The sequence below is a fragment of the Ambystoma mexicanum genome, chromosome 1q (genome assembly GCF_040938575.1).
Source record: "Ambystoma mexicanum isolate Mex_15411 chromosome 1q, UKY_AmexF1_1, whole genome shotgun sequence".
Taxonomy (NCBI): Eukaryota; Metazoa; Chordata; class Amphibia; order Caudata; family Ambystomatidae; genus Ambystoma; species Ambystoma mexicanum.
In genome coordinates this window covers 127206104-127230849 of record NC_090922.1, presented here as the reverse complement: position 1 = coordinate 127230849, position 24746 = coordinate 127206104, and the positions used below count along the sequence as shown (strand labels likewise).

Here is a 24746-nt window from a genome sequence, read left to right as displayed (position 1 = left end):
AGTAATTCAACGCTCATGTCTAATGAACAAATGGCCCCAATCCACAGAGAAACCCACATCATTAGACACCTGGAGGTACATCTGCTAACTAAAAAGCCACCAATTCCTTTGCTGCAGGGGCAAGGTTAGGGTATCTGAATAGCTTGGGGCAGAGTGCAACGAGGGGAAACAGATGTACTTTGCACTGCAACATATGCAAACAGAAGAATAAACCCCACAAGAAACAGTCATTGTGTAAACAGCGTGTGCACCCGTTTGCTGTCCTCTTGGACTTGCAGCCTTGGTGTCAAGGTCTGAAACGCCCATCGAGCTCATAAGAGTCTACACAAAAAAATGAAGCACATCTGTTCAAACACAAAAGCAGCTTCCGTGACACTGAAAACATGTCTCCTCCTTGATTGCTCAGAGAATAGACATTTGATCAATGGCCCTGAATGCTAGATACCCAAGACAGGTACAAATGGGCTTCATTAAGGCTAAAGGCCACAGACACCCAGTGACATTCCAAGACGCTGATGTGGCGCACACACACACACACACACACACACACACACACACACACACACACACACACACACACACACACACACACACACACACACACACACACACACACACACACACACACACACACACACACACACACACACACACACACACACACACACACACACACACACACACACACACACACACACACACACACACACACACACACACACACACACACACACACACACACACACACACACACACACACACACACACACACACACACACACACACACACACACACACACACACACACACACACACACACACACACACACACACACACACACACACACACACACACACACACACACACACACACACTCCCTCCCCCCCCCCCCCCCCCCCCCCCCCGGCTGTAATAAGGGATTAGAATGTTGTCCATACAGCAAGCACCGACTAAAGAAAGACTTGAACCAATCCCCAGCAGCTTTTCGCGCACGTCCCCATTCCTGCTTAGCTCCAGACCAGCCCCGGTCTCTGTCCTTGGACCCCCACTGCTCTTAGTGCCCGTTTTGTGAATGTGGACCGACTATGCCACTGCCTCAAAGGCGGCGAAAGATCGAAGGGGAAAAACAGCCATGTCCAGAGAGGCGCATGGGTGTTTCGGGCATGTGCTTTGCCTGCAGGGGCAGACTTGCTTTGTTGACATGCAGAGCACTCGACTTGTCAGCCTGGCAGCTGTTCAACTCAGTTGAAGCTGAGTGAGTGCAGCGCTCTACAGTTCTCTGTTGGCCCCACCAAATTGGGTAATGCCATACCACCCGTACTGGAAGGAGGTCATTGCTTGACTGTACCACCTATTTGGGACAGTCATTTGCGTAGTTCTTTCATCAATTACTTAATATTTGTATAGTTCTGCTATTATGTGACACACTTCTTTCTAAGTCGCTATTGCCAATCACTTCCCATAGGACTGGACTTTGGTTGCTCAGCGGCATTCTACAGTCTGAATTGAAAGACGCCGAGGCTCGCCCTCTATTTTTGCATAGGGGGCATGCAGGTAGCATTGTCAAAATATGAATAGCTAATACCACCTTACGAGTAATAGCTTGAAATGCACTTGTGTGCATGCTTCTGCTAGGCCTCTTCTTGACAGGGATTGTAAATAGGAACGAAGAAAGGACAACATGGTCACAGCACCATGGAGGTCTGTTGACCTCCGATTATGAAATCAATGTATTGATTGAGATTGAAATCACACCTATTAATAAACTGACAGCAGTTCAACTGACAAAAAGGATTGGTGCATACAAATAAAAATATAAAGGGTATCTAGTTAAATGCAGTCATTTTGCTCCTACTTGGGAGCTCGTACAGCTCCTCGGTAACAGCAGCAGGCCGGCAGACATGAGCGGGAGGGGGAGGCACCAAAAAGAGCCGTCTTGAGGAGCTCTTTAAAGCACTGTCGAAAATGGTGGAAGCACAGCCCACCTTGAAAAAAATCAAGCACTTGATGGTGCTTCGGCTATTTCACCGCCAAGCGTCAGCAAGTTGCCATGCCAATGCCATAGACTGCTCCCGAACTCCCCTTTTCTCTTGAACAGTACCAATTTTTTGGGCATTACTTGGCGCTAGCGCCACCAAATGCACCAAAACCAAAAAAGGACATAATAGGGAGGGGGTGGCGTCATCTGACTCAAAAATGGCCACTGGTTCAGCAGATCTATCTGAGCCCATGTTTTGACCACATGCGCAGGGCCGACACAGATAGGGCAAAGGCCCCAAAGTTCCAGTATTAGGAGCTGATGGAGTAAGAAAGCTAATAATATTTTGACCGGGGAAACAGTGTGTGGAAGAGGTCATTGCCTTCGGAACAAAGAAGTACAGCACTAACCCTGCAGGCTAGATGGTGGGCGTGACGAGACAAATTTGGGTGCTCTGCTTGTACATTCCATCTTCTTGCACAGATTTGAGATTAAGAAGTCCAGCTAGTTTTGATGCAACTGAGCACAAAAAGCAGAGATTCGTGTAAGTCCGTTGAATGCGCCAAAGTGATTAACATCTGAAAAAGTATTCTTACTGTGGGAAATCCACCTTAAACCTGCATAAAAGAGTTATTCTCAGACAATGTAATATAGATATATTGGATTCATAACGGTAACTAAGTTGTGGTCTAATAATGCTATTGAGGGGTGGGTGACATGATAAACCGTAAGGTGGTTTATACATGTTAAAGTAAGCAGGAGATGGCTTTATTGCACAATAATAAATATATTATCCATTCTTTATTACATGTTAAGAAAAAAAATCTATGTTTCAAAATGGTTTAAAATCTGGGTTAGAAAGAATGTTCTGCATATAACTTGCTCACCACTTGATATGATAGCGTCACTGAAGTAACAAACACTATCATTTTAAGTGACATGTCAGTGGTATTCCTACATATTATCCCCACCAAAAATAACACCGTATACATGGTCGCCTGGAACGCATTAGGCGATATTTTTGGGGGGGATAATTTGTGGGAGCGGGGGTTGCGGAGGTGTCCCCTGCACATTTAAAAATAATGCAGGGGTTGCAAGGGTGTACCCTGCAGGCTCCATGACTCAATATTGCTGCAAAAATATGGCAATATTTTTGTATCGCGATTTTTTGCGGGGATAATAACACATGGAACCATGTCAGTTTACAGAGGAAAATTTGAAAAACCATTTCCGATAACTTTAGACCTCAATGTTGCAGCCAGTCACCCACCTTTCCCCCCCAATCTGTCCCATACATCCATCCTCACACAGGTATTGGATTCAAGTGACATTGTGGACCCTTTGGGTATGGCAACAGCAGGCTACCCCAGAGTTTTGGCATCACAAAAGTGAACCCTGAGAAGATATGCTGACACCATGAGGAACTGGAGTGTTCCCTTACCCATAACTCCATAGTGCAGTCGCTGCATTTCATCTCATGCCCCCAACTGACACACACATGGGATACAACACTCATCCAACATTCTCCTGAGCTGCCAATCATCACACTTACCAACATTCTACCAGCATGCATCCATGGCCAGCAGGACAGGACAAGATACACATTACAATACTCTACCACGTAATTTTGCCAAATTTAGCAAAACTATAATGGCAGAAGTCATGTAAAAGTATTTTGTATTAGGTTTTCTTGCGACCCAAAAACAGCGCATCCAAGTGGCTTCGCTTGAAACTGTTTGCATAGATGTTATCCCATTCTATAGGCATGGTTAAGTTCGGTACCCCACAGAAGGAACTTTTTTCAGAAGCCAATGACTCTGGCGCTGTCTGACCAAACTGCATGCAACTACCTCCTCTGCCCTCCCAAAAAATATTTTTTCCTTAAAAATATACAACATTGTGGGAGGCCCTCTACTAAGAACGAACATGGTTCAAATAACCTGTTCTAGGGGAGATTTCCCACTCAGGAGGGTCTACAACCAAGTTTTAAGTCACTGCACCCTACATAGAGGAGAAATACCATTTGCATATCAGTCTGGTCATGCCCGTTATAGTGGAGGGGATTCCACACCTCTTCTAATTGCAGCCCAGGGGTACACATTTATACGTGGTTCCCAAACTTTACATTTCCCATAGCACATTTTACACTCTGCTACAACAAAAAAATGCCGGATCGATTTACACTAAACCTGCATGAGAAGCTGGTGTTGACTCCTACTCAACCTTTAATCTTGCTGAAAATAGGTTGTGCGTAATAAAACACCAGAACAAGTAGCCAGAAATGACCAAAATAAAGTCATTGATAGTTCGAACTCACAAACCAATCCACTGAAGAGCATGCCAGAATTACAGAACCCAAACCCAAAGGGCTCATTTGGGTATGTGGACCAGTCTGTGTGTGCAGCCTTCAGTAAAACTCCATTTGATTGGCTACATCAAAGAAAGCCATTCTGAATACTAAGACAGACTGAAAAAGTTGATGCACCAGACATCTTGGCGTGCATACTTTACGGGGGGAGGTCTGCGGATAAAAAAGGAAAACAAAAATGCTAATATAGCAGCCCTCTAAGGTCTACCCCTAACTTCGAAAGGGGTTAGGGATAACCTAGAGGGGTAAAACATGCTGCTAAAAAGGAGTAAAACAGGCAATTTGGGAAAACGTCTGCAGACCGGAGTTCAGGTTTGCAGACCCCGAGAGAGTAGGAAAAGCAGAGCTACACTTAATATGTGCTGGTCACTGTGGCAGTGTTTGAGGGTAAAGCATCCACTGAGCGTGCCATGCTGTTTGAGGGTAAAGCATCCACTGAGCGTGCCATGCCCAGCTACAGTGTGGGCATGTCGGACCTCAAAGGTGGCTGGGGCATGACCAAATACCAAGCCCCAGGCAAACTGGAACAGTAGGATTATGATAGCGTTGATCATTACAAGTGCAGTTCTGGTTAAGCATCTGTAATAGATATCTTAGAAATTCGAGAAGAAAAATAACATGAGTTGAAGGGACGTGATGGTTGTAGTGCTTAACATGAAAAAACAGACAATCACTGGTAATGGTTACCAAACAATCATAACTGACACCACCCATGACAACACAGAGGACATGCACATATTCACACTTCCCAGAGGGCATGAAGAACAAAAACAGCCAAGGAAAAAAACAAGAATACTCCAGATTGCGCAAGTAGTATTTTTCTTTTTAAAGGAGGGCCTACACAAAACAAAGCCTGATACAATTCTAAGGGTTACTTTCTATGCCTGCTAGCAGAACATGTCGCGTCATGAGCAGTGCCCACTGGTGTATAAGTTAGTATACCTATGGCAACCACTGGCGAATCTATAAAGAAAAGGGGGCCACCAGAGAATACCGGACACAAGTCTTCACACGTTTGCAGGAAGTGATAGGGGCCACGGTAGCAGAAATCAAAATCTTTAGTCTTTTGGTTATTATTTTTTTTAAAGAAAGAACAATTCAGCACTGTCGGGTTGTGGAGCTGTGAGGTACTGCCTTGACCCCCAAGTCGAGGCAAGCAGATAATATGACCTACCTTTGTGAAGGCCAAAAAGAAAACGTGGCCAGACTAAATTAGCATAAATAATGAAGTAGCTTTAAGTCATTTTAAATACTGGGAAGCGTTTATATATTTCAGTCCTAATGAACTTCTGTTTTTAATGAATGTCTACCATGAGAAAGAAATATGTTGCATGATTAGTCACAGTGAATTTCTACACGGCCCCAATATGTTCAGAGGAACGTGTTTGACTAACAGCAAAACCAAACTCAGGATTTCTTATAAGAGCCTAAACAAAAGCTTGTAATAACTTTAAATACACAAAAATGTGTAAACTCGAACGTATCCTGAGCCACTCACCTGTTTGGAATATCCACCATAAATGACTATGTTCCCTTCTTGAGTGGTGGCCATCTGACAGCCAGACCTTGGTGTAGGACCTGTACCAGTTGGTGACAACTTTGTCCATTTAAAAGTGTCCAGGTTAAATGAATATATGTCGTTGTAATATACATAATCTCTGAATAGGCGAAGGAACGTACAAAGAAAGAAAAATATAGACAAATTAAGGTTTAAAATGATCTGGCGACATTCACCACAACAGCCAGACAACCTGTTAGAAACAGTCTTAGTTGCTTATTGAGATACACCTCGCTTCTAATCAATTAAGTCTTGACAAGAAGAGGCTAACTGGGAAGTTACCTCCCTTCCCGATATCCCAATATCCCACCCCAATGAACACAGGAATGAAGAACTGAAAGCCCAAAATTCTGAATCCTAAAAGGTATAGCTAGATCCCCAAAACACTGCTTGTTTACGCAATAACGCCTTGGGGCCTTAGTTCGCGCTCTACAAGTACATTCTACATACAATCAGGTTTGGAGCACACACTAGATCACTAAATCATTGAACAAGCTCACATAAGAGTGATTGCTGCTACAGGAAGATCAGAACTAGGAGATGTGATGGTCGATCAGAAATGTACCCCCTGACTGGACACTTGGATGATGGGAGCTCCCAAAAGTCTATTTACAAGCAACGTGATACTCACCTCGTACTTTCATGGAATCCTCCAAAGACAATCAATTGCCTCTTGCAGGCCACCATACGGTGGCCGCTTCTTCCGGAGGGACCACCAGAAGCCCTGATAAAAGAAAAGCGGACATTTGTGAATATTTTATTTCCAATGTAAGGAACGCATGGTGGCAATAGTAAGACAGGCCCAAGTGACCACAGCTCAAAGGTGTTTATTGAACGTTTGCAAGGGTGTGATAAACGCCTATATAAACCTAAATCTACAGATGGGAGCAAGCTACGACCATCAAATAATAATAATAATGCAGTCCTAGTGGTGTCTCGTGAAATAAAAAGGGCCGATACTAAAATAAAAAACTATTGCCAATCCTTACCACTAAGTTACAAATAATGTGGGGTGATGTTCATGAAAAAGAAAGAAGTGTTCACAAAACATGTCAGGTTGCTCGGGCTGTTGGCCTCCCTTTCCCACGTCTTCAACACGGGGCAAGGCGGGTCACTTGAGCATAGCACACACTCAGGCTTCTGCGGCACGAGGATATAGTTCAATTTTCCCAGTTCAGGAGCTTGACCTGTTGCATGACCACTTCAATCTCAATATTTCTCTCACAATCAGCATCAGTTTGATACCTAACAGAGACTTTGGAATCAGCACCCACGTGGTGCCGGACCACTCTGTGTATGGTATCTTTTCCTTAGTTTCCCAAAGTTCAGCTATAAAGTTCAACTGTTTCTTTCAGCATTCGTCAGCTTTCAATTGCATTTGCGTTGCTTAACCCACACGCTTCATACACTGTTCTCTTTTTTACTATGTTGCCGCTTGCAACCTTGGTTCAAAACACAAGCTGGTTTGGTATCAGTCTCTCTGACTCACCGGCTGTGCTTTCTTTATTGATGCCGCTTGTTGCAGGAGCCACGGACAGTAGCACAGCGGCATTCTTTCGTCCCCTTCCTGGTTATCAACATGGGAGAGCACCGGGTACCTCCGACACACAGTACAGGTTTGATCAACCTTAGTTCCTGGTCTTCGGTTTCTTACTTTCCAAGATTCCTGAAAGTAACAGTCTTTATAGGTCATGGGTGCTTCCCTCCCTGCAACCCTATCCAGTCTCGCCGTCTTTCGCTTTGTATTAAATTGCCATAGTGAAACTGCTGTTTCCTCGTGTGTTTTGCCTCACTCAGAGTGTGCTTTCGTGTTCTGCCTTTTATCTGTGTGGGGACATGTGATGGAAGTCAGGTATGTGTAAGGATCCGTAAATGCCTGACCTTGCCTGACCAAGGTGTTGGGACATGTCAGTTATACAGCTCTGGTGTTAGTCCGTTGTTGCTCATGGTGAACTGTCCGTGACAAACTTGTGTCAGGAAAGGGGGGGTGGAGGGGATTGAGTTCCTGGGTATCCTACCTGGTAGGATGGGGAAAAGATGTTACAAGGAAGGGGATACCGCGTCTCACCCTCTGGTGTCCCACTACCACTCCCCGAAGACCCATCATCCAGGTGATCCTTCCGTACTGGTCCACCCCCAGTAACTGGATCCAAAAGCGGGTGGCCATGTCCTGGCCACCTGGATGACAGATCCCCGGGGACTAGCAGGTGAGAAACCTTCAGGTTTCTCACACCAATGAGGTACAACTGCACTCTTCAATTTATAAAAATGAGGTTGATATATGAATTTTTTTGGCTCAAAGGAAAAAGGAGCCGCACTACAGTGTTATAGCGTTACTGTCACCTGAAGAGAACCTACAAAAGTTGCCAGGAGGTGCAGAGACTGGTGACAAGTCTAGTCACTCGTCTTAAAGCCCCCTCCAGTGCAGTGAACTGTGTTTTTGCTGAAAGGAAAAAGGAGCCATACAATAGCGTTTCTGTCACCTGAAGAGAACTTACAAAAGTTGACAGCCGGTGCCCAGTCCAGTTCCTCGCCAGTCAGCTGGAAATTAGCCGCACCAGTGCGGGGCTATTGCCGTTGCAGATGCAGGAGTGCTGCAGCCTTAGCCTTAGAGGTGACTTAGCCTTAGAAGTGACCTTATGAAGTGCAGAGCAGGAGACTTTGGTGGAGTCCTGTCAGATTCGGCAGATCCGTTGACTAAAGGAAGGGAAGGTAAGAACACCGTCCACTGTATTGTGCGACTATTCCATTAATTCCACACGCCCAATCAAGGTAGTCTCCCGTACCCCCAGTTCCTCTGACGGTGAATACAGTGCCCAGTATGTCCATGTCGAAATAGCATGTTGAGCCCATCCCTTTACTGATCCTCCGAGCCTCGTGGCTGATCGATGCGGTCACTGAAAGCGATATTGAAGTCTTGGGATCGCTACCCTCGCTTAAGTTGTGGAGGGTTTAAACATCTTGCCAAGCCCTGCGCAAGTGGTCCCATTTGAAGCGGGATCACAGTCTGAACCTAAGGACAGCCGAAGAATGCAAGCAGTGAGGCCGGAAAGTGAGGAGGCCTCCTATATACACTAAGTGGGAAGAACATTGACTGCCCAATCTTAAGGGGGAAGTGGGATTACTAAGGCCATTGTCTGTGAGGATAGGTTAGACAAATCGCACTGGTTGATGGCGACGGCGGATTTCATGCTTTGCAAATTGTTCTGGGAGGAAATAGCCCCTTGGAGGGGGCCTTTTGGGCTTTTGGGGCATTATCAGCTATTCATACCAGTTCCCCAGGTCACGTAGCCTTTGCAAAGGCGTGTGAAAGAGCGGTTGAGAGCTCACTAAGGTGCGACATTGCCAGAATCGAAATAATGATTAAAATGGTCGATTCTGGCCATTCAATGACCTCAGATAAACAGACTGAGCAAGGCAGAATAGACCCAAGCCTGGAATCCACCTTTGAAAGAGTGCAAATTGAGGCAGTAAAGAGGTCATTTAAAAAACCTTGGGGGACCTCGGAAAGGACATTCCACCTGTTAAAATAGCTAATAGGGAGTGGGAAGGGGTGGTGGATCCACCTCAAATTCACCATCAAAGTCAACAGACTGCTTGTATTCATCACAACAGCGGACCTGGGGGACCAGACCTAGAGACGGCCCTATCCCTGGGGAGGCGCTGACCATGCCAGACTTAAGTAGCGCTATGTCAATCTTAACTATTGCCATGCCCCATTTTTGAAACTCTTGAGTCTATTAACGACAACATGGAGGACCAGGCAACATTGATTGCTATGCTACACTAAAAATGTTAGTCATTGAGGGGATATATTACTGCAGTTAAGGAGATTCCAAACCACAGTTGTAATGAAAAGGCAACATTCCCGAAAGATAATGGGGAAACATTATACCAAGTACTACTCTACTGGGAGAGTGTTGGAATCGCCACATCTTGGGCAGGGCAAAGAAGAGCTATGAATGGTGCAGATATTGAACAACAAGGCTGGTTGGACATTGAGGCACAGGAAGAGATTGAATTCCTGCAAGCTGCACATTTGGAGGAGGCGGCGGGTGGTCAAGTCCTAGACACAGTTACCAGGGGGCGTCCGGTGAATCTAACAAAAGACTGCCGCAGACCTCAATCCTACAAACTCAATGGACACAGAAAATTGTGTTGGGGAAGAGTCCCCGGCCATATCTAGACCTTACCCTACTTTTGGGCTGAGATGAAGAAAATAAATTGAAAGAGCCCAACAGATTGCAAGGTCGAAGAAACAAAAACACCAGATCATGATAAGATCAAAAGACATTTTTAAGAAATGCATCAAACCCACCGCAGATAATAGGGTGTTGTGAAAAAAACATCAATAAAGTGAATAAAAGAATACGGCAGAAATTGACAGACAGAATTTGGGGCCAGCAATGGAGACAGAAAGAGATGGGGACTTGGTGAAGTGTGTAGCCTCAAGTTCCAGAATGGACTGGTCTGTCTACTCAATGGGTAACAAGGAGCTGCATCAGGAACCAGCAATTAACAATACAAATCTCCAGGCAGAAAGTCTGGAAATAATGGCTATTAGTCAAAGAGTAGAGGTTGAAGAAAAAAAGGCAAGGTTCCAAACCCTAGAAGAAAAATGACATGAAGCAGGCACCAGATTTGTGCTGAATCAGAAAGTAATCCCTATAAATAAGGAAGTGACAGATTGGTTCTGGTTGTTTGTGCCTGGCCTTATTTGAGGTTATGAATACATCATTCATTTATTTAGTCAACACAAAGAAAAATGTTATGCTGTACATTGAGTATAAAGAAATAACGAATACAAACCATGGTCAGGGTTAAGGAGGGCAAGGAAAGAAAAATACAAGGGGAGGTGCGGGGGAGGACACGGGACGTGAGATGTTTTTCATAGCTTGAGAATTCAACATACAGTACAACATTGCACATGTTGCAGAATTGCTTAGACTTAAAAATATCAAAAAATAGTTGTGGTCTGGTGCCATAGACAATCAGCTATATTCTCATTTTGCTGATGGGTGTGCACGCAAAACCACCTTGTCTTTGTGAATCGTGACAAAGGGGTCCTGATCTGAAAGGGCCTGCAGTTCACTAACTCTCCTTATAGAGGTGATTTCCACTAGGAAGGCGGTCTTGTAGGTAAATGCCTCAAGGCTAGCTTTGTGCAATGGTTCAAAGGGAGGTCCCATTAGTCTGGTAAGAACAACATCCATGAAGGCTTTAATCACAGGAATCTTCCACCATGAAACACTGGACATGGTGTATGCCGAAAGAGCGGCTAAGTGCACCTTTAGAAAATTGAAAGCCAGTCCTGAATCTAACAGGTGAGTTAGGTACAGGACAATGTGCCTCATTACAAGTCCGGCAGTAACTCTGCCGGAGCTACTGGCGGGTTGCCGCCGGACTTGCAATATTTACCGCTGCCACGCTTGCTGGTAACACTGGGGTATTACGACCGCGGCATTCCGGGAAGTCAGGCACTGGTAATTGTAAATCCCCATTCCCATTGAGTCCTATAGGACTCAATGGGAATGGGTACCACGGAAACACTGGCACATTAATAACGGTCTCGGTGCTTCCGTGAAACTCTGCGAGCAGGTGCTGTCCCACCCGCCCGGGCTGACCCTGGCGAGTGGGATGGCACCCGCCTGCAGAAATATACTGTGCCGGTCCGGCAACAACGGTGCCGGTAGGCTAACCAGCATCGTTGTTACCGGACCGGCACAGTCGTAATGAGGCCCAATGTCTTTATGGGAGAAATCAATAGGATTGATGCCCTTGGTATTACACCAGGTAACAAGAGCCAGGCTGCTAAGTTAAGTGTTTGTGAGCATAGATGTAGTGTCTGTCCCTGATCTTGAGAAGGCATGTTGTACAGACATGGCAGCTTCCTGGGCGTGGGGGAAGAAGCATAGGCAATTTTCCCAGACCATGTTATCCAGAGACCGTCCCCCTTGGAGCCCTTGTGTGGGTATCTGGAGGCATAGTCTAGGCATTAGGTGTCTTCCAGGGTGGCAAATAAGTCTCGCTCTGGGAAGCCCCATTCTGCAAAGATGTTGAGTAAAATGTCCTCTTGTAGCCGTCACTCATGCTCTACAGGTAGGGGGAAGTCTCTGCCGAGTACGTCTGGCAGATGATTGAGATCCCATGTTTTGAGAGGAGGAACATGTGTAGGAGTGCCCACTTCCAGATGTTCTGGGACAGTCTGGATAGCCCTAGAGAGTGAGTGCCCCCTTGTTTGTTCAAGTAGTTCATGGCCATGGTACTGTTCATGAGGCCTAGAACTGTCTTCCCCTGGAGGTGTGTCTGGAAAGCCTTCAGGGCCTTGAACACTGCTAGCAAGTTCCAACAGGTTGATGTGATTGGACGATACTGCTGGAGACCACACGCCGTGTGCTGTCTGTTGAAGGAGGTGAGGCCCCTCACCCCGACAGAGATGTGTCTGTTGTGAAAGCAGCTTGTACTGCGGGTGGTTAAGGTTTTCTCCTGCAGCAGGTTTTCCCTTGACCAGAACTGCAGAGACTGAACGAGGGCTGCCGAGACAACCACTAGATCGTCCCACTGGCCGGTGGCCTGACACTATTGGCTCGAGAGCCACTCTTGCATGGGGCGCAGACGAGCGCGAGGAACTAGGAAGACACAGGAAGCCATCATTCCCAGCAGTCGCATGGCTTTGCGTACAGTCACCTGATTGGCAACATAGTGAGGGATCTAGAACAGCAGGATTTGGACCCTCTCGTTGGGGGGTTGGGGGGAGACAACCCCTTTTTCTGGCTGAATTAGAGCCCCCAGAAACTGTTTGACCCAGCTGGTGATTAGACTGGATTTCCTTTCGTTGATGGAGAATCCTAGGTTGAAGAGGAGATATAGCGTCTTCTGGGTATTTGTCTAGCATGTTCCGCACAAATCACCAGTTATGATCCAGTCGTCGAGGTAGGGATAGACTGGGATGGACTGCCTGCGCAGGTGAGCCGCCGCTACCACCAGTACCTTCATGAACACCCTTGGGGCTGAGGCAATGCCGAAGGGGAGAACCTTGAACTGATAGTGGGTGTCTCCATCATGAACCTGAGGTACTTTCTGTGCGCTGGCAACATTGAAACATGAAAGTATGCATTTTTCATGTCTAGTGTGGCCATGTAATTAGTGGGATTACCTCCTGAAGTGTTGTCATCCTGAACTTTTGAGGTTTGACATATTTGTTTGCAGGGCGCAGGTCTAAAACAGGGCACATGGCGAGATCCTTTTTGGGTACAAGGAAATACACTGAATAAATACCCTTGTTTACCTGGAGAAGGGGGATGACTTCGATAGTGCCCTTTTCCAGCAGGACCTGAACTTCTTCCAGCAGGATGCGCAGGTGTTCTGGCGACAGGCGTCTGTTTCTTGGTGGGTGGTAGCGAGTTGGTCTGAGAAACTAGCTACAATACCCGTGGGCAACGGTCTTTGGTACCCACTGATCTGAAGTGATCCCCTCCGAGGTATGAATGAATGAAGACAGGCGACCCCTTATGGGGGAGCCTCTGGGAGTAGAGTTTCTGCCTTTGCCCCTACGAGAGCCTCTTTGCTGGTACTGGAAGTTGCCAGAGGTGCTCTGACCGGAGGACCAGGGGGTAACGCCCGAGCTGTAATGACCTTGGCGCGAGCAGGAGACAGATTGGCCACGAAAGGACTGGCGGGCGTTAGGGCCGCCGCGCTGGTGAAATGGTTTAGCCGCAATCTGGGTAAGTGACTTTAAAACAATGTGCTTCTTCTTTGCCGTTTCCAGGGCGTTGTCAACTGCCTTTCCAAATAGGTTGGATTCCTCCACTGGCTTGCTAATTAAGGAGGCTTGTGGCTCGGGTTTCAACCCCGCGTTCTTTAACCATGCATGGCTGTTGAGTAGGGGTCCATGGGCAAGGGTGCGTCCAGCGGTTTTCAGCCGAGTCCAGAGTGTTTTTTAGAATATTCTGGGTTACTTGTCTGCCTTCTACCATGACCACCAGCAGGTGTGATCGGGTAGACTCTGGAAATTCCTGAAGCTCTTCCTGTATAAGGCCCCACTGAACATCACTGTAGTTCGCAAGGAGCATGCAGAGGCGGTGACCTGCTTACCAAACACAATATTTTTTGCAGTGCTTGTCTGGAGGGGATTCTGCTGAGGACAGTGGTACCCCTGCCCTTTTGAGAGTGGTTGTTATGACCAAGGAGTCCGGTGTGGCATGACCCCTAATATAGAGGGGGGAGAGAGTGGGCTGGGCGAACATTTTTCCACACAGGGATCAACTGCCAGTGTAAGGGACGGGGACAGTCAAGAAGGAGCCAGGCGTCTTTTAATAGGATTTAATAAGTGGATGGGTTGGCTAACTGGAGTCTTTTCCTTGAGGATGTCCTCAACGAAGTCCGAGTCTGGGGCAGCTTTGTACGTAGCGATTTTAAAATGGTCAGCTGCTCTTTTTAAGAGGGAGTTGAACAGCATTTGGTCGTCAACTGGCGACAAAGCTCTCTGGGGAGGAGTAGTAGTAGAAGGATCCGGACAGATGACGTCTGGGTCAGTGGTATGTGGCGGTGTGTGCCAGAAGCGTTGGTGCTCCGCCCGATTCCAGCCTTGGACTTGATAGACTGAGTCCTGGTCATAAATGTTACACCCTTCCGAAGAGACATCCTGGGCCGGGGCCTCGGGATAATCCCCAAAGATATTATCATGGTGTCCCTTTGGTTTCTCCAAAGAGGGAAACTGGGCACCAGGGGAAGGACGTTTGATATTTAGAGGGGATGGGGCAAGAGTCCACTTCGATAGGTCTCTTCAAGACTCTGTCATACTGGTCTGAAAAGTCGATGAACTCAGCCATCTTAGCCACACACTGTTCAAACCTCTCTCTAGTCCATTCTGATGAAGCTGAAGGGTCAGGAGGTGAAAAGGGCTATCTAGAAGGGGATGAAACCCTTTGTAAGGGCTCAGAAAGAGGGTGGGGGCCTCAGAATAGTCCTCTCGGGGAAAAGGGGTCTCTGGAGTCCCTGGCTGCTGAAATAGTAACCGAAAGATTCCCGTGAAGCTTCAGAAGCTGTATTGATGGCGTAGCGAGTTTCGGCACGCCTGTGGGCGCTGTCACGGTCCACGACAAAAAGTCCTTCGGCGCTGGAGCGCCTTTGGATGGCAGGTTGACGACAGTGGACGTTTTATGAGAATGGCCTGTTCCAGAAGGAGTTTTATGCCCATTTGCATGCCGCGAATGCAGGGAGAGTACCGTACCACCATGTTCGGACGGTACTGTCGACTATTTCTACGGCCCTACCGGCATTGAGGACTTTGACGACTGGGTTGAAGATGCCTTAGGGGTTATGTGCTGCGTGGGTGCCCTTGTCGCTGGGATGTGACCGACGGCCTGTCTATCAGGACGGGGACGGGCACATGGGAGTGCATAGGCTCTGCAGAAAGGTTGATGGCTTCTGAATAGGAGTCATGGCTGCTGACGGATTCCTCGTCCGAGGTGACGGCGCCAGCAGGGAAAAGGCTTTCGGCCTGCCTAGCGTAGACCGCCCACTGCTTAGTCCACCTGTCTTAGCGTCTTAGGCCGAAAATGTTTACAGGCCTATGAGCGCTCGCGTCGTGGTCATGAGGAAGACACTATCAGCGATAGGTATCTTTCCAGGGAAATTTGCTGTTACAAGACAGCAGAATTTAAAAGGAGTCCTCTCCATAGCAGAGGTTCACAGCAGCCAGACCGAGAAGAAAAAGAGAGGGGTGAAGGAAATGCATTCTCAGAGAGAACAAAGAAACAGGGCCCCTCTCTCCCTACTGTAAAGGCCAGGCCTGAGGGCCGAGGCCACACAGTCAACAGCTGCCGAGCAGTTGTAGATGTAGTCGGCGGCGGCATGAAACCCACGATACAGCCGTCAAGAAGGATGTTAAGTTCACTAAATTACCATAGGCCATGGGAATAGATATAGTAATATAAACACTTATGAGCTCCGCATAAGCGAACAACTAGGTCGGAGCAAAAAAACTATCTGGTGGGACCTCGACGCGTGAGGGATTTTGGGTACACTACACGTCACGTACCTTAATCTTCGGAAAAAAGATGTAATACTCTAAAATTACCACTAGATGTCAGACTATATGCACAGCCTGCGATTCTAAGCAGATTGTCAAGCATCAGAAACATGATTACATCGCAAGCCTAATCTAGATGGTTTCTTTGTACTCTTAAACCCTGTAACTAGTGGTCGGAAGGGAAGACCAACTTGCAGTCTCTTAATGACAGGAATGGAATGGGTTTAGAAGTGAGAACGTTTGAAAACCCAAATCCATTTATCCAAAAAGTAGTGATGCATTGGGAATCCAAAAGCTTTTGCCCTATAAACAGTGGAAGGAAATGTCTGACTGTCATACATTTAAACTGGAATCTGTGAGAAGCCTGAGGGTATTCTCACTCCTACTCCCCCTGGATCCTCTTCTCAAGAGGCCAAGGTAAAGCCTTTGCTTTTGGATCCTGACATTGGGGGTGGAGAAGCGAGGGAGGATCACCTGGGTGGAGGGTCCTTGGGGATTCGGAGTGAGGTGCCCACAGGCGAGACATGGTATCCCCCTTCCCCATTGATGACCAACCTAACCCTCCCCTGGCCTTTATAGGATACTGTAACACCTCTCCCCTCATTTCCCCACATTATACCTCCGACAGTACTGAGACGAGGAAGAGGCAACTAAGAGAAATGAACACTAGAACTTCATTTCACCACTCTGATAGTGGTACGAAGAAGATGCCTGCAGAGTGCTTTGAAAGTCAGGCATGTCCCTTTAACTACGGTCAGGCAAGCCAAATTAGGAATCCACACCTGCAACCTGTTAAGTGGTTGCAGGTGTATGAAGGGAGACCAGTGGAACAGCATAGAGAGCAACTGGGAGGCCTGTGTGGGAGAGACCTGCGGGGGACCCGTATCGTGAGGGGGCAGCTGTGGTGGGCCCGGAGAGGGAGCCAGGACACCGGCTGATGTCCCCGACAAAATCAGGAGCCCAACGCATGTCGAGCTGTTAGGCTGCCACAATTGTGGGAGTCTCCATTACCCAGAGGAAGCAGCTTGAGCAAGGAAGGAAAGAGAGAGGACACTTGCCCGCATCCGTGGAAGAGAGCAGAGCTGCAGGCATGTACGCTGAAGTGCCCAGAATGCAAGCGGTCTTAGTGGAGACCAGCCCGCTCGCCTGTCAAGCAGTCCAGAAACCGCAAAGCTGCGTAACCGCCGGAGGAGGAGGAACACCGAGGACCGGTGAGTGGAAAGAGATGTCACTCAAAGCCAGGGGCGCTCCTCAAACTGCCATATGACATGTATTGACTTTTGCATTGAATCAAAACCTGAAATTAAGTTAAAGTATGCAGATTGAATCACAAAATGAATGAAAACTCAAAGAAGAGTTAAATCATGCATCGAACGTAATGAAACCTTGAAACAAAAAAAACTGCACATGTTGAATATTGAATTGAATTACAATTTATGCAACAAAGTTAATAGTCGATGAACGCTAAAAGGGAAAGTTCCCTTTTTAAAGCAACCTACAGAAAAGAATGCAAGTGTGAGAGCGTGCGACCGAAAGGTGGGCAATTCATAAAACCAAATGTGCGAAACCTAACTGTATTCTCCCACCTACACCCTGGGATCTTCCATTCAGGTGGCCAGGGAAGGACCATCGCTTTTGGATCCCGAACCTCGGGGTGGACAAGCGAGGGGAGATCACCTGAGTGGAGGGTCACAGGGGATTGGGAGGAGAGTATCAGGGCGAGACAAACTTACTTGGTTACTTACCAGCTGGTAACGTTCTTTCGACTGGATGTTCCTCCAACGTATTCCACATCTTTGACCTGTAATGTCCACAGCTGTGTACTTCGGAAATGTTTTCGGCAGAGAGCGTCCCGCGTCGATGGTGTTGGGTCGATGTCCCTCGAAGGCCTCCGTCGAGGGTGACGTCACCGGATGTTATAAATAGGACACACGGCGTCTGTAGCCTCAGTTTATGTTTTTTCCTCCATAACGTGCGACATGCACATATCCAATGCCTGCTTGACTGCACATAGCCTTGCGCGAACGTAAGCTGCACTAGCATAGGAAATTCTCCAGAGGGGCAGGCTGGGAAGCGATGTGGAATAAGTTGGAGGAACATCCAGTCGAAAGAACGTTACCAGTTCGTAAGCAACTTGTTCTTCGAATGGATTGTGTCCTCCAACGTATTCCACATCTTTGACAGACTCCCAAAGCAGTACCAGAAAATGGAGGAGGGAAAAGAATTTAGAATAGCCAATCAGATGGCAGAATAAAGATCCGCCTTACCAAAGGCCATATCTTGACCATGGAGCGTATCCAGGGAGTAATATTTGACAAAGGTGTGGATAGAAGACCAGTTGGCTGCGTCACAAATATTCCTAATAGGAACTCCCCGCTGCAGGGCTGTGGAAGTAGCCACGCCCCTAGTGGAATGAGCTTGCAACCCTTCCGGAGGGTCCTTGCCTGCCAATTGGTAACATTCAGTAATGGTGAGGATAATGCACCTGGACAAGGTCTGTTTGGTAACCGCCCGGTCCAATCGGTGTCCAGCATACCCCATAAAGTGTTGATCGTCCACTCTGACCCTGGACATCCTAGAAATATAAACGCTTAGAGCTCTCCTAGGGTCCAATTTATGGAGTCGCTCCTCTTCCTTACCAGGATGAGGAGGAGGATAGAAGGACGGAAGAACTACTTTCTGGCTTAAATGAAATTCAGATACTACCTTTGGTAGAAAGGAAGTACGTACTCTCAGTACAACCCTATCCTTGTGGAACACAGTAAAGGGCAGCTTAGATGAAAGTGCCTGCAATTCACTCACTTTGCGAGCGGATGTAACCGCAACCAAGACCACCGTCTTGACAGATAGAGTCTCAAAGGACAAGAGTGCAAATGTTCAAATGGAGCACCCATCAGGAATTTCAAGATCAAATTCAGATCCCAAACTGGCACCGGAACGGGGACGGCGGTAACACATTAGTGAGCCCTTTAAGAAATTGGGAAATCAAAGAACATTCTACAGACGAGTGCTTGAAGATAGATAGCGCCGCAAGGTAACCTTTAATAGTACCTGCTTGAAGGCCCCTGTGGGCTAAGGAAAGCAAGAAAGATAGACCCATGGGAATGGAACACTGAAAAGGATCAACGTTTTGTCCCCTGCTCCAGTCGCAAAACTTACGCCAACGGCAACGGTACAGGGATTTGGTTTCTGGCCACCTGGCCGAAAGCAACACCTCCATCCAGTCATCCGGGAGGTCCCAATCCTTATACCTCAACCTTTCAGATACCAAGCGTGAAGGTTGAGAGTCTTGACCTCTGGATGTAGAACCCAATCCCCCCCTTCACCCCTCCCCCCGTTGGCCCGCCAAAGCAGATCCTGTGAGACCGAGAGTGGAATCTGAACGGGATCAGACATCTTGCCTGAGAATTGTGACCACTGCATTTTGAGGACCCATTGCAGGGATTTCATCCTCAGTCTGGCCTCTGGCACCAGAAAAATGCAGGATGCCATGATGCCGAGCAACCTTAAGAATTCGAAAGCCGGGAGATGCTGGGCATGTTGAAACTTGTCCACAGTCTGCACAATGTGATGAGCCCTCACCTTGGGAGGCGAGCACTTCCCCAAGGATGTGTCCAACACAGCCTCGATGTACTGAAGCTGTTGGGAAGGTGTCAGATGCGACTTCTTGAAATTGAGGGAGAAGCCCAGCTTGTGGACAGAGCGGCAGGTGAGCCTGAGATGATCCATCGCTTCTTTGGGAGAACACACACGTATCAGCCAGTCGTCCAGGTAGGGGTAGACGTGAATCCCCCCTCGCCTGAGATACGCTGCCACCGCCATCATTAGCTTGGTGAAGACCCTCTGGGCGGAGGTCAACCCGAACGGCAGTACCCGAAACTGAAAGTGGAGTCGCCAACCGTGAAGCTAAGGTACTTTCTGTGCTTTGGATGAATCGGCACATGTAAGTAAGCATCCTGTCGGTCCAGAAACACCAACCAATCCTGAAGTCGAAGGGCCGGAGCCCCTGAGAAAGAGTGACCATCTTGAACTTCTCCTTCCTGAGAAATTTGCTCAACCAACACAAGTCCAAGATGGGTATCAATCCCCCCAAAATATGGGGAATACCATCCCCTGTTCCTCTCCGCTACAGGCAGCAGTTCTATAGTGCCTTTCTCCAGCAGGGTCAAGATTTCCTTTACAAGGAGCGGATCTGGAAGCTTCAAAGAGAGATTTCCCAGTGGATTGTCTTGAAGCCGCTTTAGGAAGGGAAGGCAGTAGCTGTGGGCTATTGTATCCAGAACCCATGCATCCGAAGTAATAGCTGCTATTCTTCGAGATGCTGAGACAGTCGGCCCCCCAACCGGCGAACAATGGAACATAGCCTCATGCTTGTTTTGGAGCAGCTGCGGCCGCACCTGAAGGCAAAGAGGTAGCTGCCTGAGCGGCTTTGGCACCCCCATTTCCCTGACCACCACAGGTACTTTTACACTGCCCCCTTTGACTGGCGGCTCCTCTCGTCCTACCAAAGGAGGAGTAGTAACGCAAAGAACCTCACCTCCACTGCTGTCCCCTAGGACGAAAGGGCGGAGGTTGACGCACAACTGCACTCAAAGATTTTGCCACAGCTTTGGAGGTCTGCAACCTCTCAAGGCTCTCGTCAGCCTTGCTGCCAAATAAATGTGCGCCATCAAAGGGCATGTTCAAAAGACAGGCTTGCACATCCGGAGCAAAACTCGACTTCCGCAACCACGCAGATCTGCGTATAACGGTGCTCGCAGCCATGGACCAGCTAACACTGTCAGCCGTGTCCAATACCGACTGAAGGGATTCACACATGGCATCCTTGTCATCTTGCACGAGAGCAAGGGACCCATCCCTTTCTTCGCCATCGGGAACATGCTCAGCCGCAAGAGAAACACAATTCCACACAGTGTGTGAAAATCTTGCTAAGGCACAAGCAGAGTTGGCCGACTTCAGCGCCATACTCCCCGCAAAAAACAGCTTGCGTGCCCAACCGTCAAAGGGTTTGTCATCCCTATCAGGAGGGATGGTAGGGTACGCCACGTGACTCGAGGTGGCTATAGCCGCTTCAACCACCAAACTCTCGGGAGTGGGGTGAGATGAAAGGTAGCTGGGGTCGCTTCTGGAAGGGCGGTATTTTTTAGTGAACTATTTCCGGTGTCTGCCAAGCAGCCTCCACCCTTTTCTGCAATGTCAAATGAAAAGGTAACACCGGGTCAGAGGACGGACCTTGAGCCAAAGTCATCCTGAATAAAAGCTTCTGGAGGACTAGACCAACCAAGATACTCAGTTACCCTAGCCATCACTCACCTGTAGGATGACTCAGCATGAGCCTCAGGCTCAGGCCTGCCAAACTCCACCTCAGGAGAAGTGTCTAAGCCACTGGTATCATGAAGAGATTGCCTTAACTCTTCCAATTGACTGTCCCTGGAAAAGACAGGAGCCACATCAGGCTGAACAGGGACAAAATCTAAATCTGACATCTCATCCTCATAGATGTCATCCAGAGGGAGGAAAAACTCCTGCCTCGGGACAGAAGAGGGTCTGGAATCCTTAACAGGCCTCACAGACTTGGAAGTAGCCTTCCATGGAGGATCCACAGTACCAGGGATTTCCATCAGCAAATTCTGGCCAAAAGGCCCCGAAGCCGTCGAGGGCACGGACGGCTTTGGCGTAGACAATTGCGCTGACGGCGCTGAGGGCTGGTGTGAAGGCAAAGCTTCGACATCCGTATCCGACTGACACTGCGCCGACGGAGTCGATGCCGACCTCGAGCCCTTACCAGGTTTCTGCGGTCTCGCTGGGGACGAGGACCTGGAAGCACGCCTCTTACGATCATCCTGAACCTTGTCCGAACGGGACCTCGAAGGTTCCCGATGAGAATCGCGCAGAGGACCCAAGCCCGAAGGCGCACGAGCCACGGATCAAGACCGTTCCTTGCCAGCTTCTTCCGAAGGCGCAGACTAACTGTGCCCTGGGATTGGAAAATCGCTAGCATCTGCTCCCTGAAGGCCGCTGATTCCTCCAGAGTCGAGGACTTAGTAGGACAAGCAACTTTCCTCGCAGCGCCATCCTTCGAGGAGGACGGGGAAGGCGGCCGGTGACGGCGCTTCCTGGAATGCCGAGACAAGGACGACGAATGGCAGGAACCACTCCGGGACCAAGATCCCCGGGACTTCTTACGACACGGAGAGTCACCTCTTGAATCGTTGGTGGACATTCCCTTAGAAGTTTTACGAGACTTACTGGGTTTAGAACCCCTACCTACCTGGAGCTTCCCCTTACGCGCCCGCAAGGCCTTAGCAGTTAGCGACTAGCATTTGGAACAGTTGTCGGTGTAATGACTCTCGCACAGGCGCCACAAACAAATGCGATACGGGTCCGTAATCGACATCTTAGACTTGCAGTCCCGGCAAGTCTTAAAGTCGACCGCGGAGTCGGAGGGGTTGAAGAAGAAGACATATTCAAGAAGAATACACGAGACGCGCAGAGTCTCCGAAGCAAATACATTTGTGGAAAAAATGGAACTGAGGCTATGGGCGCCGTGCGTCCCATTTATAACTTCCGGGTACGTCGCCCTCGACGGAGGCCTTCGAGGGACATCGACGCAGGACACCCTCTGCCAAAAAAGTTTTCCAAAGTACACAGCTGTGGACATTGCATGTCAAAGATGTGGAATACGTTGGAGGACACAATGCATTCGAAATGGTATTCCCTCTTTCCCAATTATACACTAAACCACTCTCCCTCCGCTTTAATGGGCAATTTCAACCCCTCCCAATTTTCAATAAATACTGGGACGAGGAAGAGGCGACCGGGAGCAATGGGGATTACACAGAAACAACCTAGAGATACAAGGTGTGGATATGGAGATCCTTCTCCTCTGGCAACCACAGGCCTCAGTCGTGCAGATGTTCGGTGTGCGCTCCCCATCCCTCTAGGGAGGCGTCTGTGGTGACCGTCTCCTAGTATGGCGGGTTCTGGAATCCCTTGCCTTGGGCGATGTCGGAGTGAACGCCCAATCATACTATCGCCCGCCAGAAAACGTCGTTGAGCAAAATCTTTTCCGTGAAGCTTCCGGAAACCTATAGCCAGCGGGCGTCCAGGAATTCCTGTAGGGTCCACGTCAGCAACCTGCAGAGCCGGACAAGTTAGATGCAGGACGACATCATGCCCAGCAACAACTTGATGGCCCGTCGACGACAGCCGCTGCACCTTCCCCAGAATTGCTGCTATCCTCTCCTCCGAGGGCGACGCCAGGCAAGGAACCGTATTGAGTCTGGCGCCTAAGAACCGGGGGTTCTGTGATGGAGTCAAGCAGGACTTTGGATAGTTGACGAAGAATCCCAGATGCATTAGTAGCTCGACGTTCGCCTCCATGTGTCCTTGGGCCAGCTCCAGCAAGCGGGCGCGAATCAGCCAGTCGTCCATGTATGGGTATACGTGTATGCACTGTAGGCGCAGATGGGCTGCCACTGGTGCCAGACGCTTTGTGAACACTCTGGGGGCCGATTTCAAGCCGAAAGGCAGGGCCTTGAACTGGTAGTGCTGTCCCTGCACCACAAAGCGTAGAATTTTTGGTGTTTTCTGTGAATGGGGACATGGAAGTAGGCATCCTCCAGATCCAGCAACGTCAAGAAGTCACCTTCTTCCAGTTGGCCGCGCACGTGTTGCAATGCAACAATCCTGTATTTTTTGGGACTTGAGGTATTTGTTCAGATGTTGTAGGTCTAGAATGGGCCTGCAGCCCCCCTGTCTTCTTTCAGACCAGAAAGTATCTGGAATAGACTCCAGAGCCTCGGAGTCGCTGTGGAACCAGCTCTATCGTCCCTTTTCACAACATGGCCTGTACCACCTCCAGGAGCTGAGGGATGTGTTGCTCCTGACGGGCCACTGGAGGGATCCGCAGACACCCGTGTTGGAACTCCAGGGTATGTCCTTGGATGAGAGCATCCAGCACCCATCTGTCGGTGGTGATCTTTCTCCACTCGCTGACGAACCTCGCCAGCCGGCCTCCCACCGGGGTGCACTGGTGGGGCCTGACAGCCTGGTCCATTCAGGCTTGCTTCGCTGCCAGCATCCTGCCCTGTGGGCGACGGTGACACTATCCTCTGCTACCATAGATCTGGGATCGGCTTTTGTAGGCTTCCTGAGTCATGGTCCTGGAATGCTGATGGTACGAAGAGGAGAAACCTTTGGAAGACCTGCTCGTCTTTCCTCTCGAGTAGCGAAAAGAAGAGCGCTGCTGCTGGAGAGTGCCCAAGGAACGGGCCGTCTCCGTATCTGCCTTTATGGCCTGTAGAGACTCATCAACGACCTTCCCAAACAAGTTCTCTCCATTGATGGGCATGTCCAGCACCTTCGCCTGGACCTCCTGCAGGAAATTCGTGGCCCTCATCCAGCCTTGCAGACGAAGGCAGACACCGTTCCCCATCTGCCGGAATCCCGTTCGGCGACGTCCAATGCCACCGCTAGGATCGCCAGTGCGCTGGCCACCTTGATCATGTACGCAGCAGTGTAAATCACCTTCCTTCCCATAGCATCCAGGTTCTTCCCCTCGCTGAACCGAGAGACCGAAGACAACGAGGCCGGGTAAGTCGACAGTTTCCATGCGGCCGCCGATACCACTGAATCCGCCGATGGTCGCGAACTCAGGCACTTGAGTGCAGAGTCCGGCACCCGATACTTCTTCTCCAGTCTATACAGTTTGGTAGGAGCTGTGCAAGGATTCTTTGTGAGGGCCAGGTCCTCATCCCACACGTCGTCTAGGAGGGGGCACGGCCATGATCGTCTACCTGCTGAACT

At 48.8% G+C, this 24746-nt stretch overlaps 1 protein-coding gene across 1 annotated transcript in view; it reads right to left on the bottom strand.

Annotated features, from left to right (window-relative positions):
• The window catches only part of KLHDC4 (kelch domain containing 4), a 461477-nt gene that overhangs the window by 258994 nt on the left and 177737 nt on the right, over nucleotides 1-24746 (bottom strand). Inside the window, exons 6-7 of the mRNA XM_069636170.1 lie at nucleotides 6537-6629; nucleotides 5846-6005 (exon numbers count right to left, since the gene is read on the bottom strand). Coding sequence (XP_069492271.1) covers nucleotides 5846-6005; nucleotides 6537-6629 — 253 coding nt within the window. The remainder of the gene's footprint in view (nucleotides 1-5845; nucleotides 6006-6536; nucleotides 6630-24746) is intronic.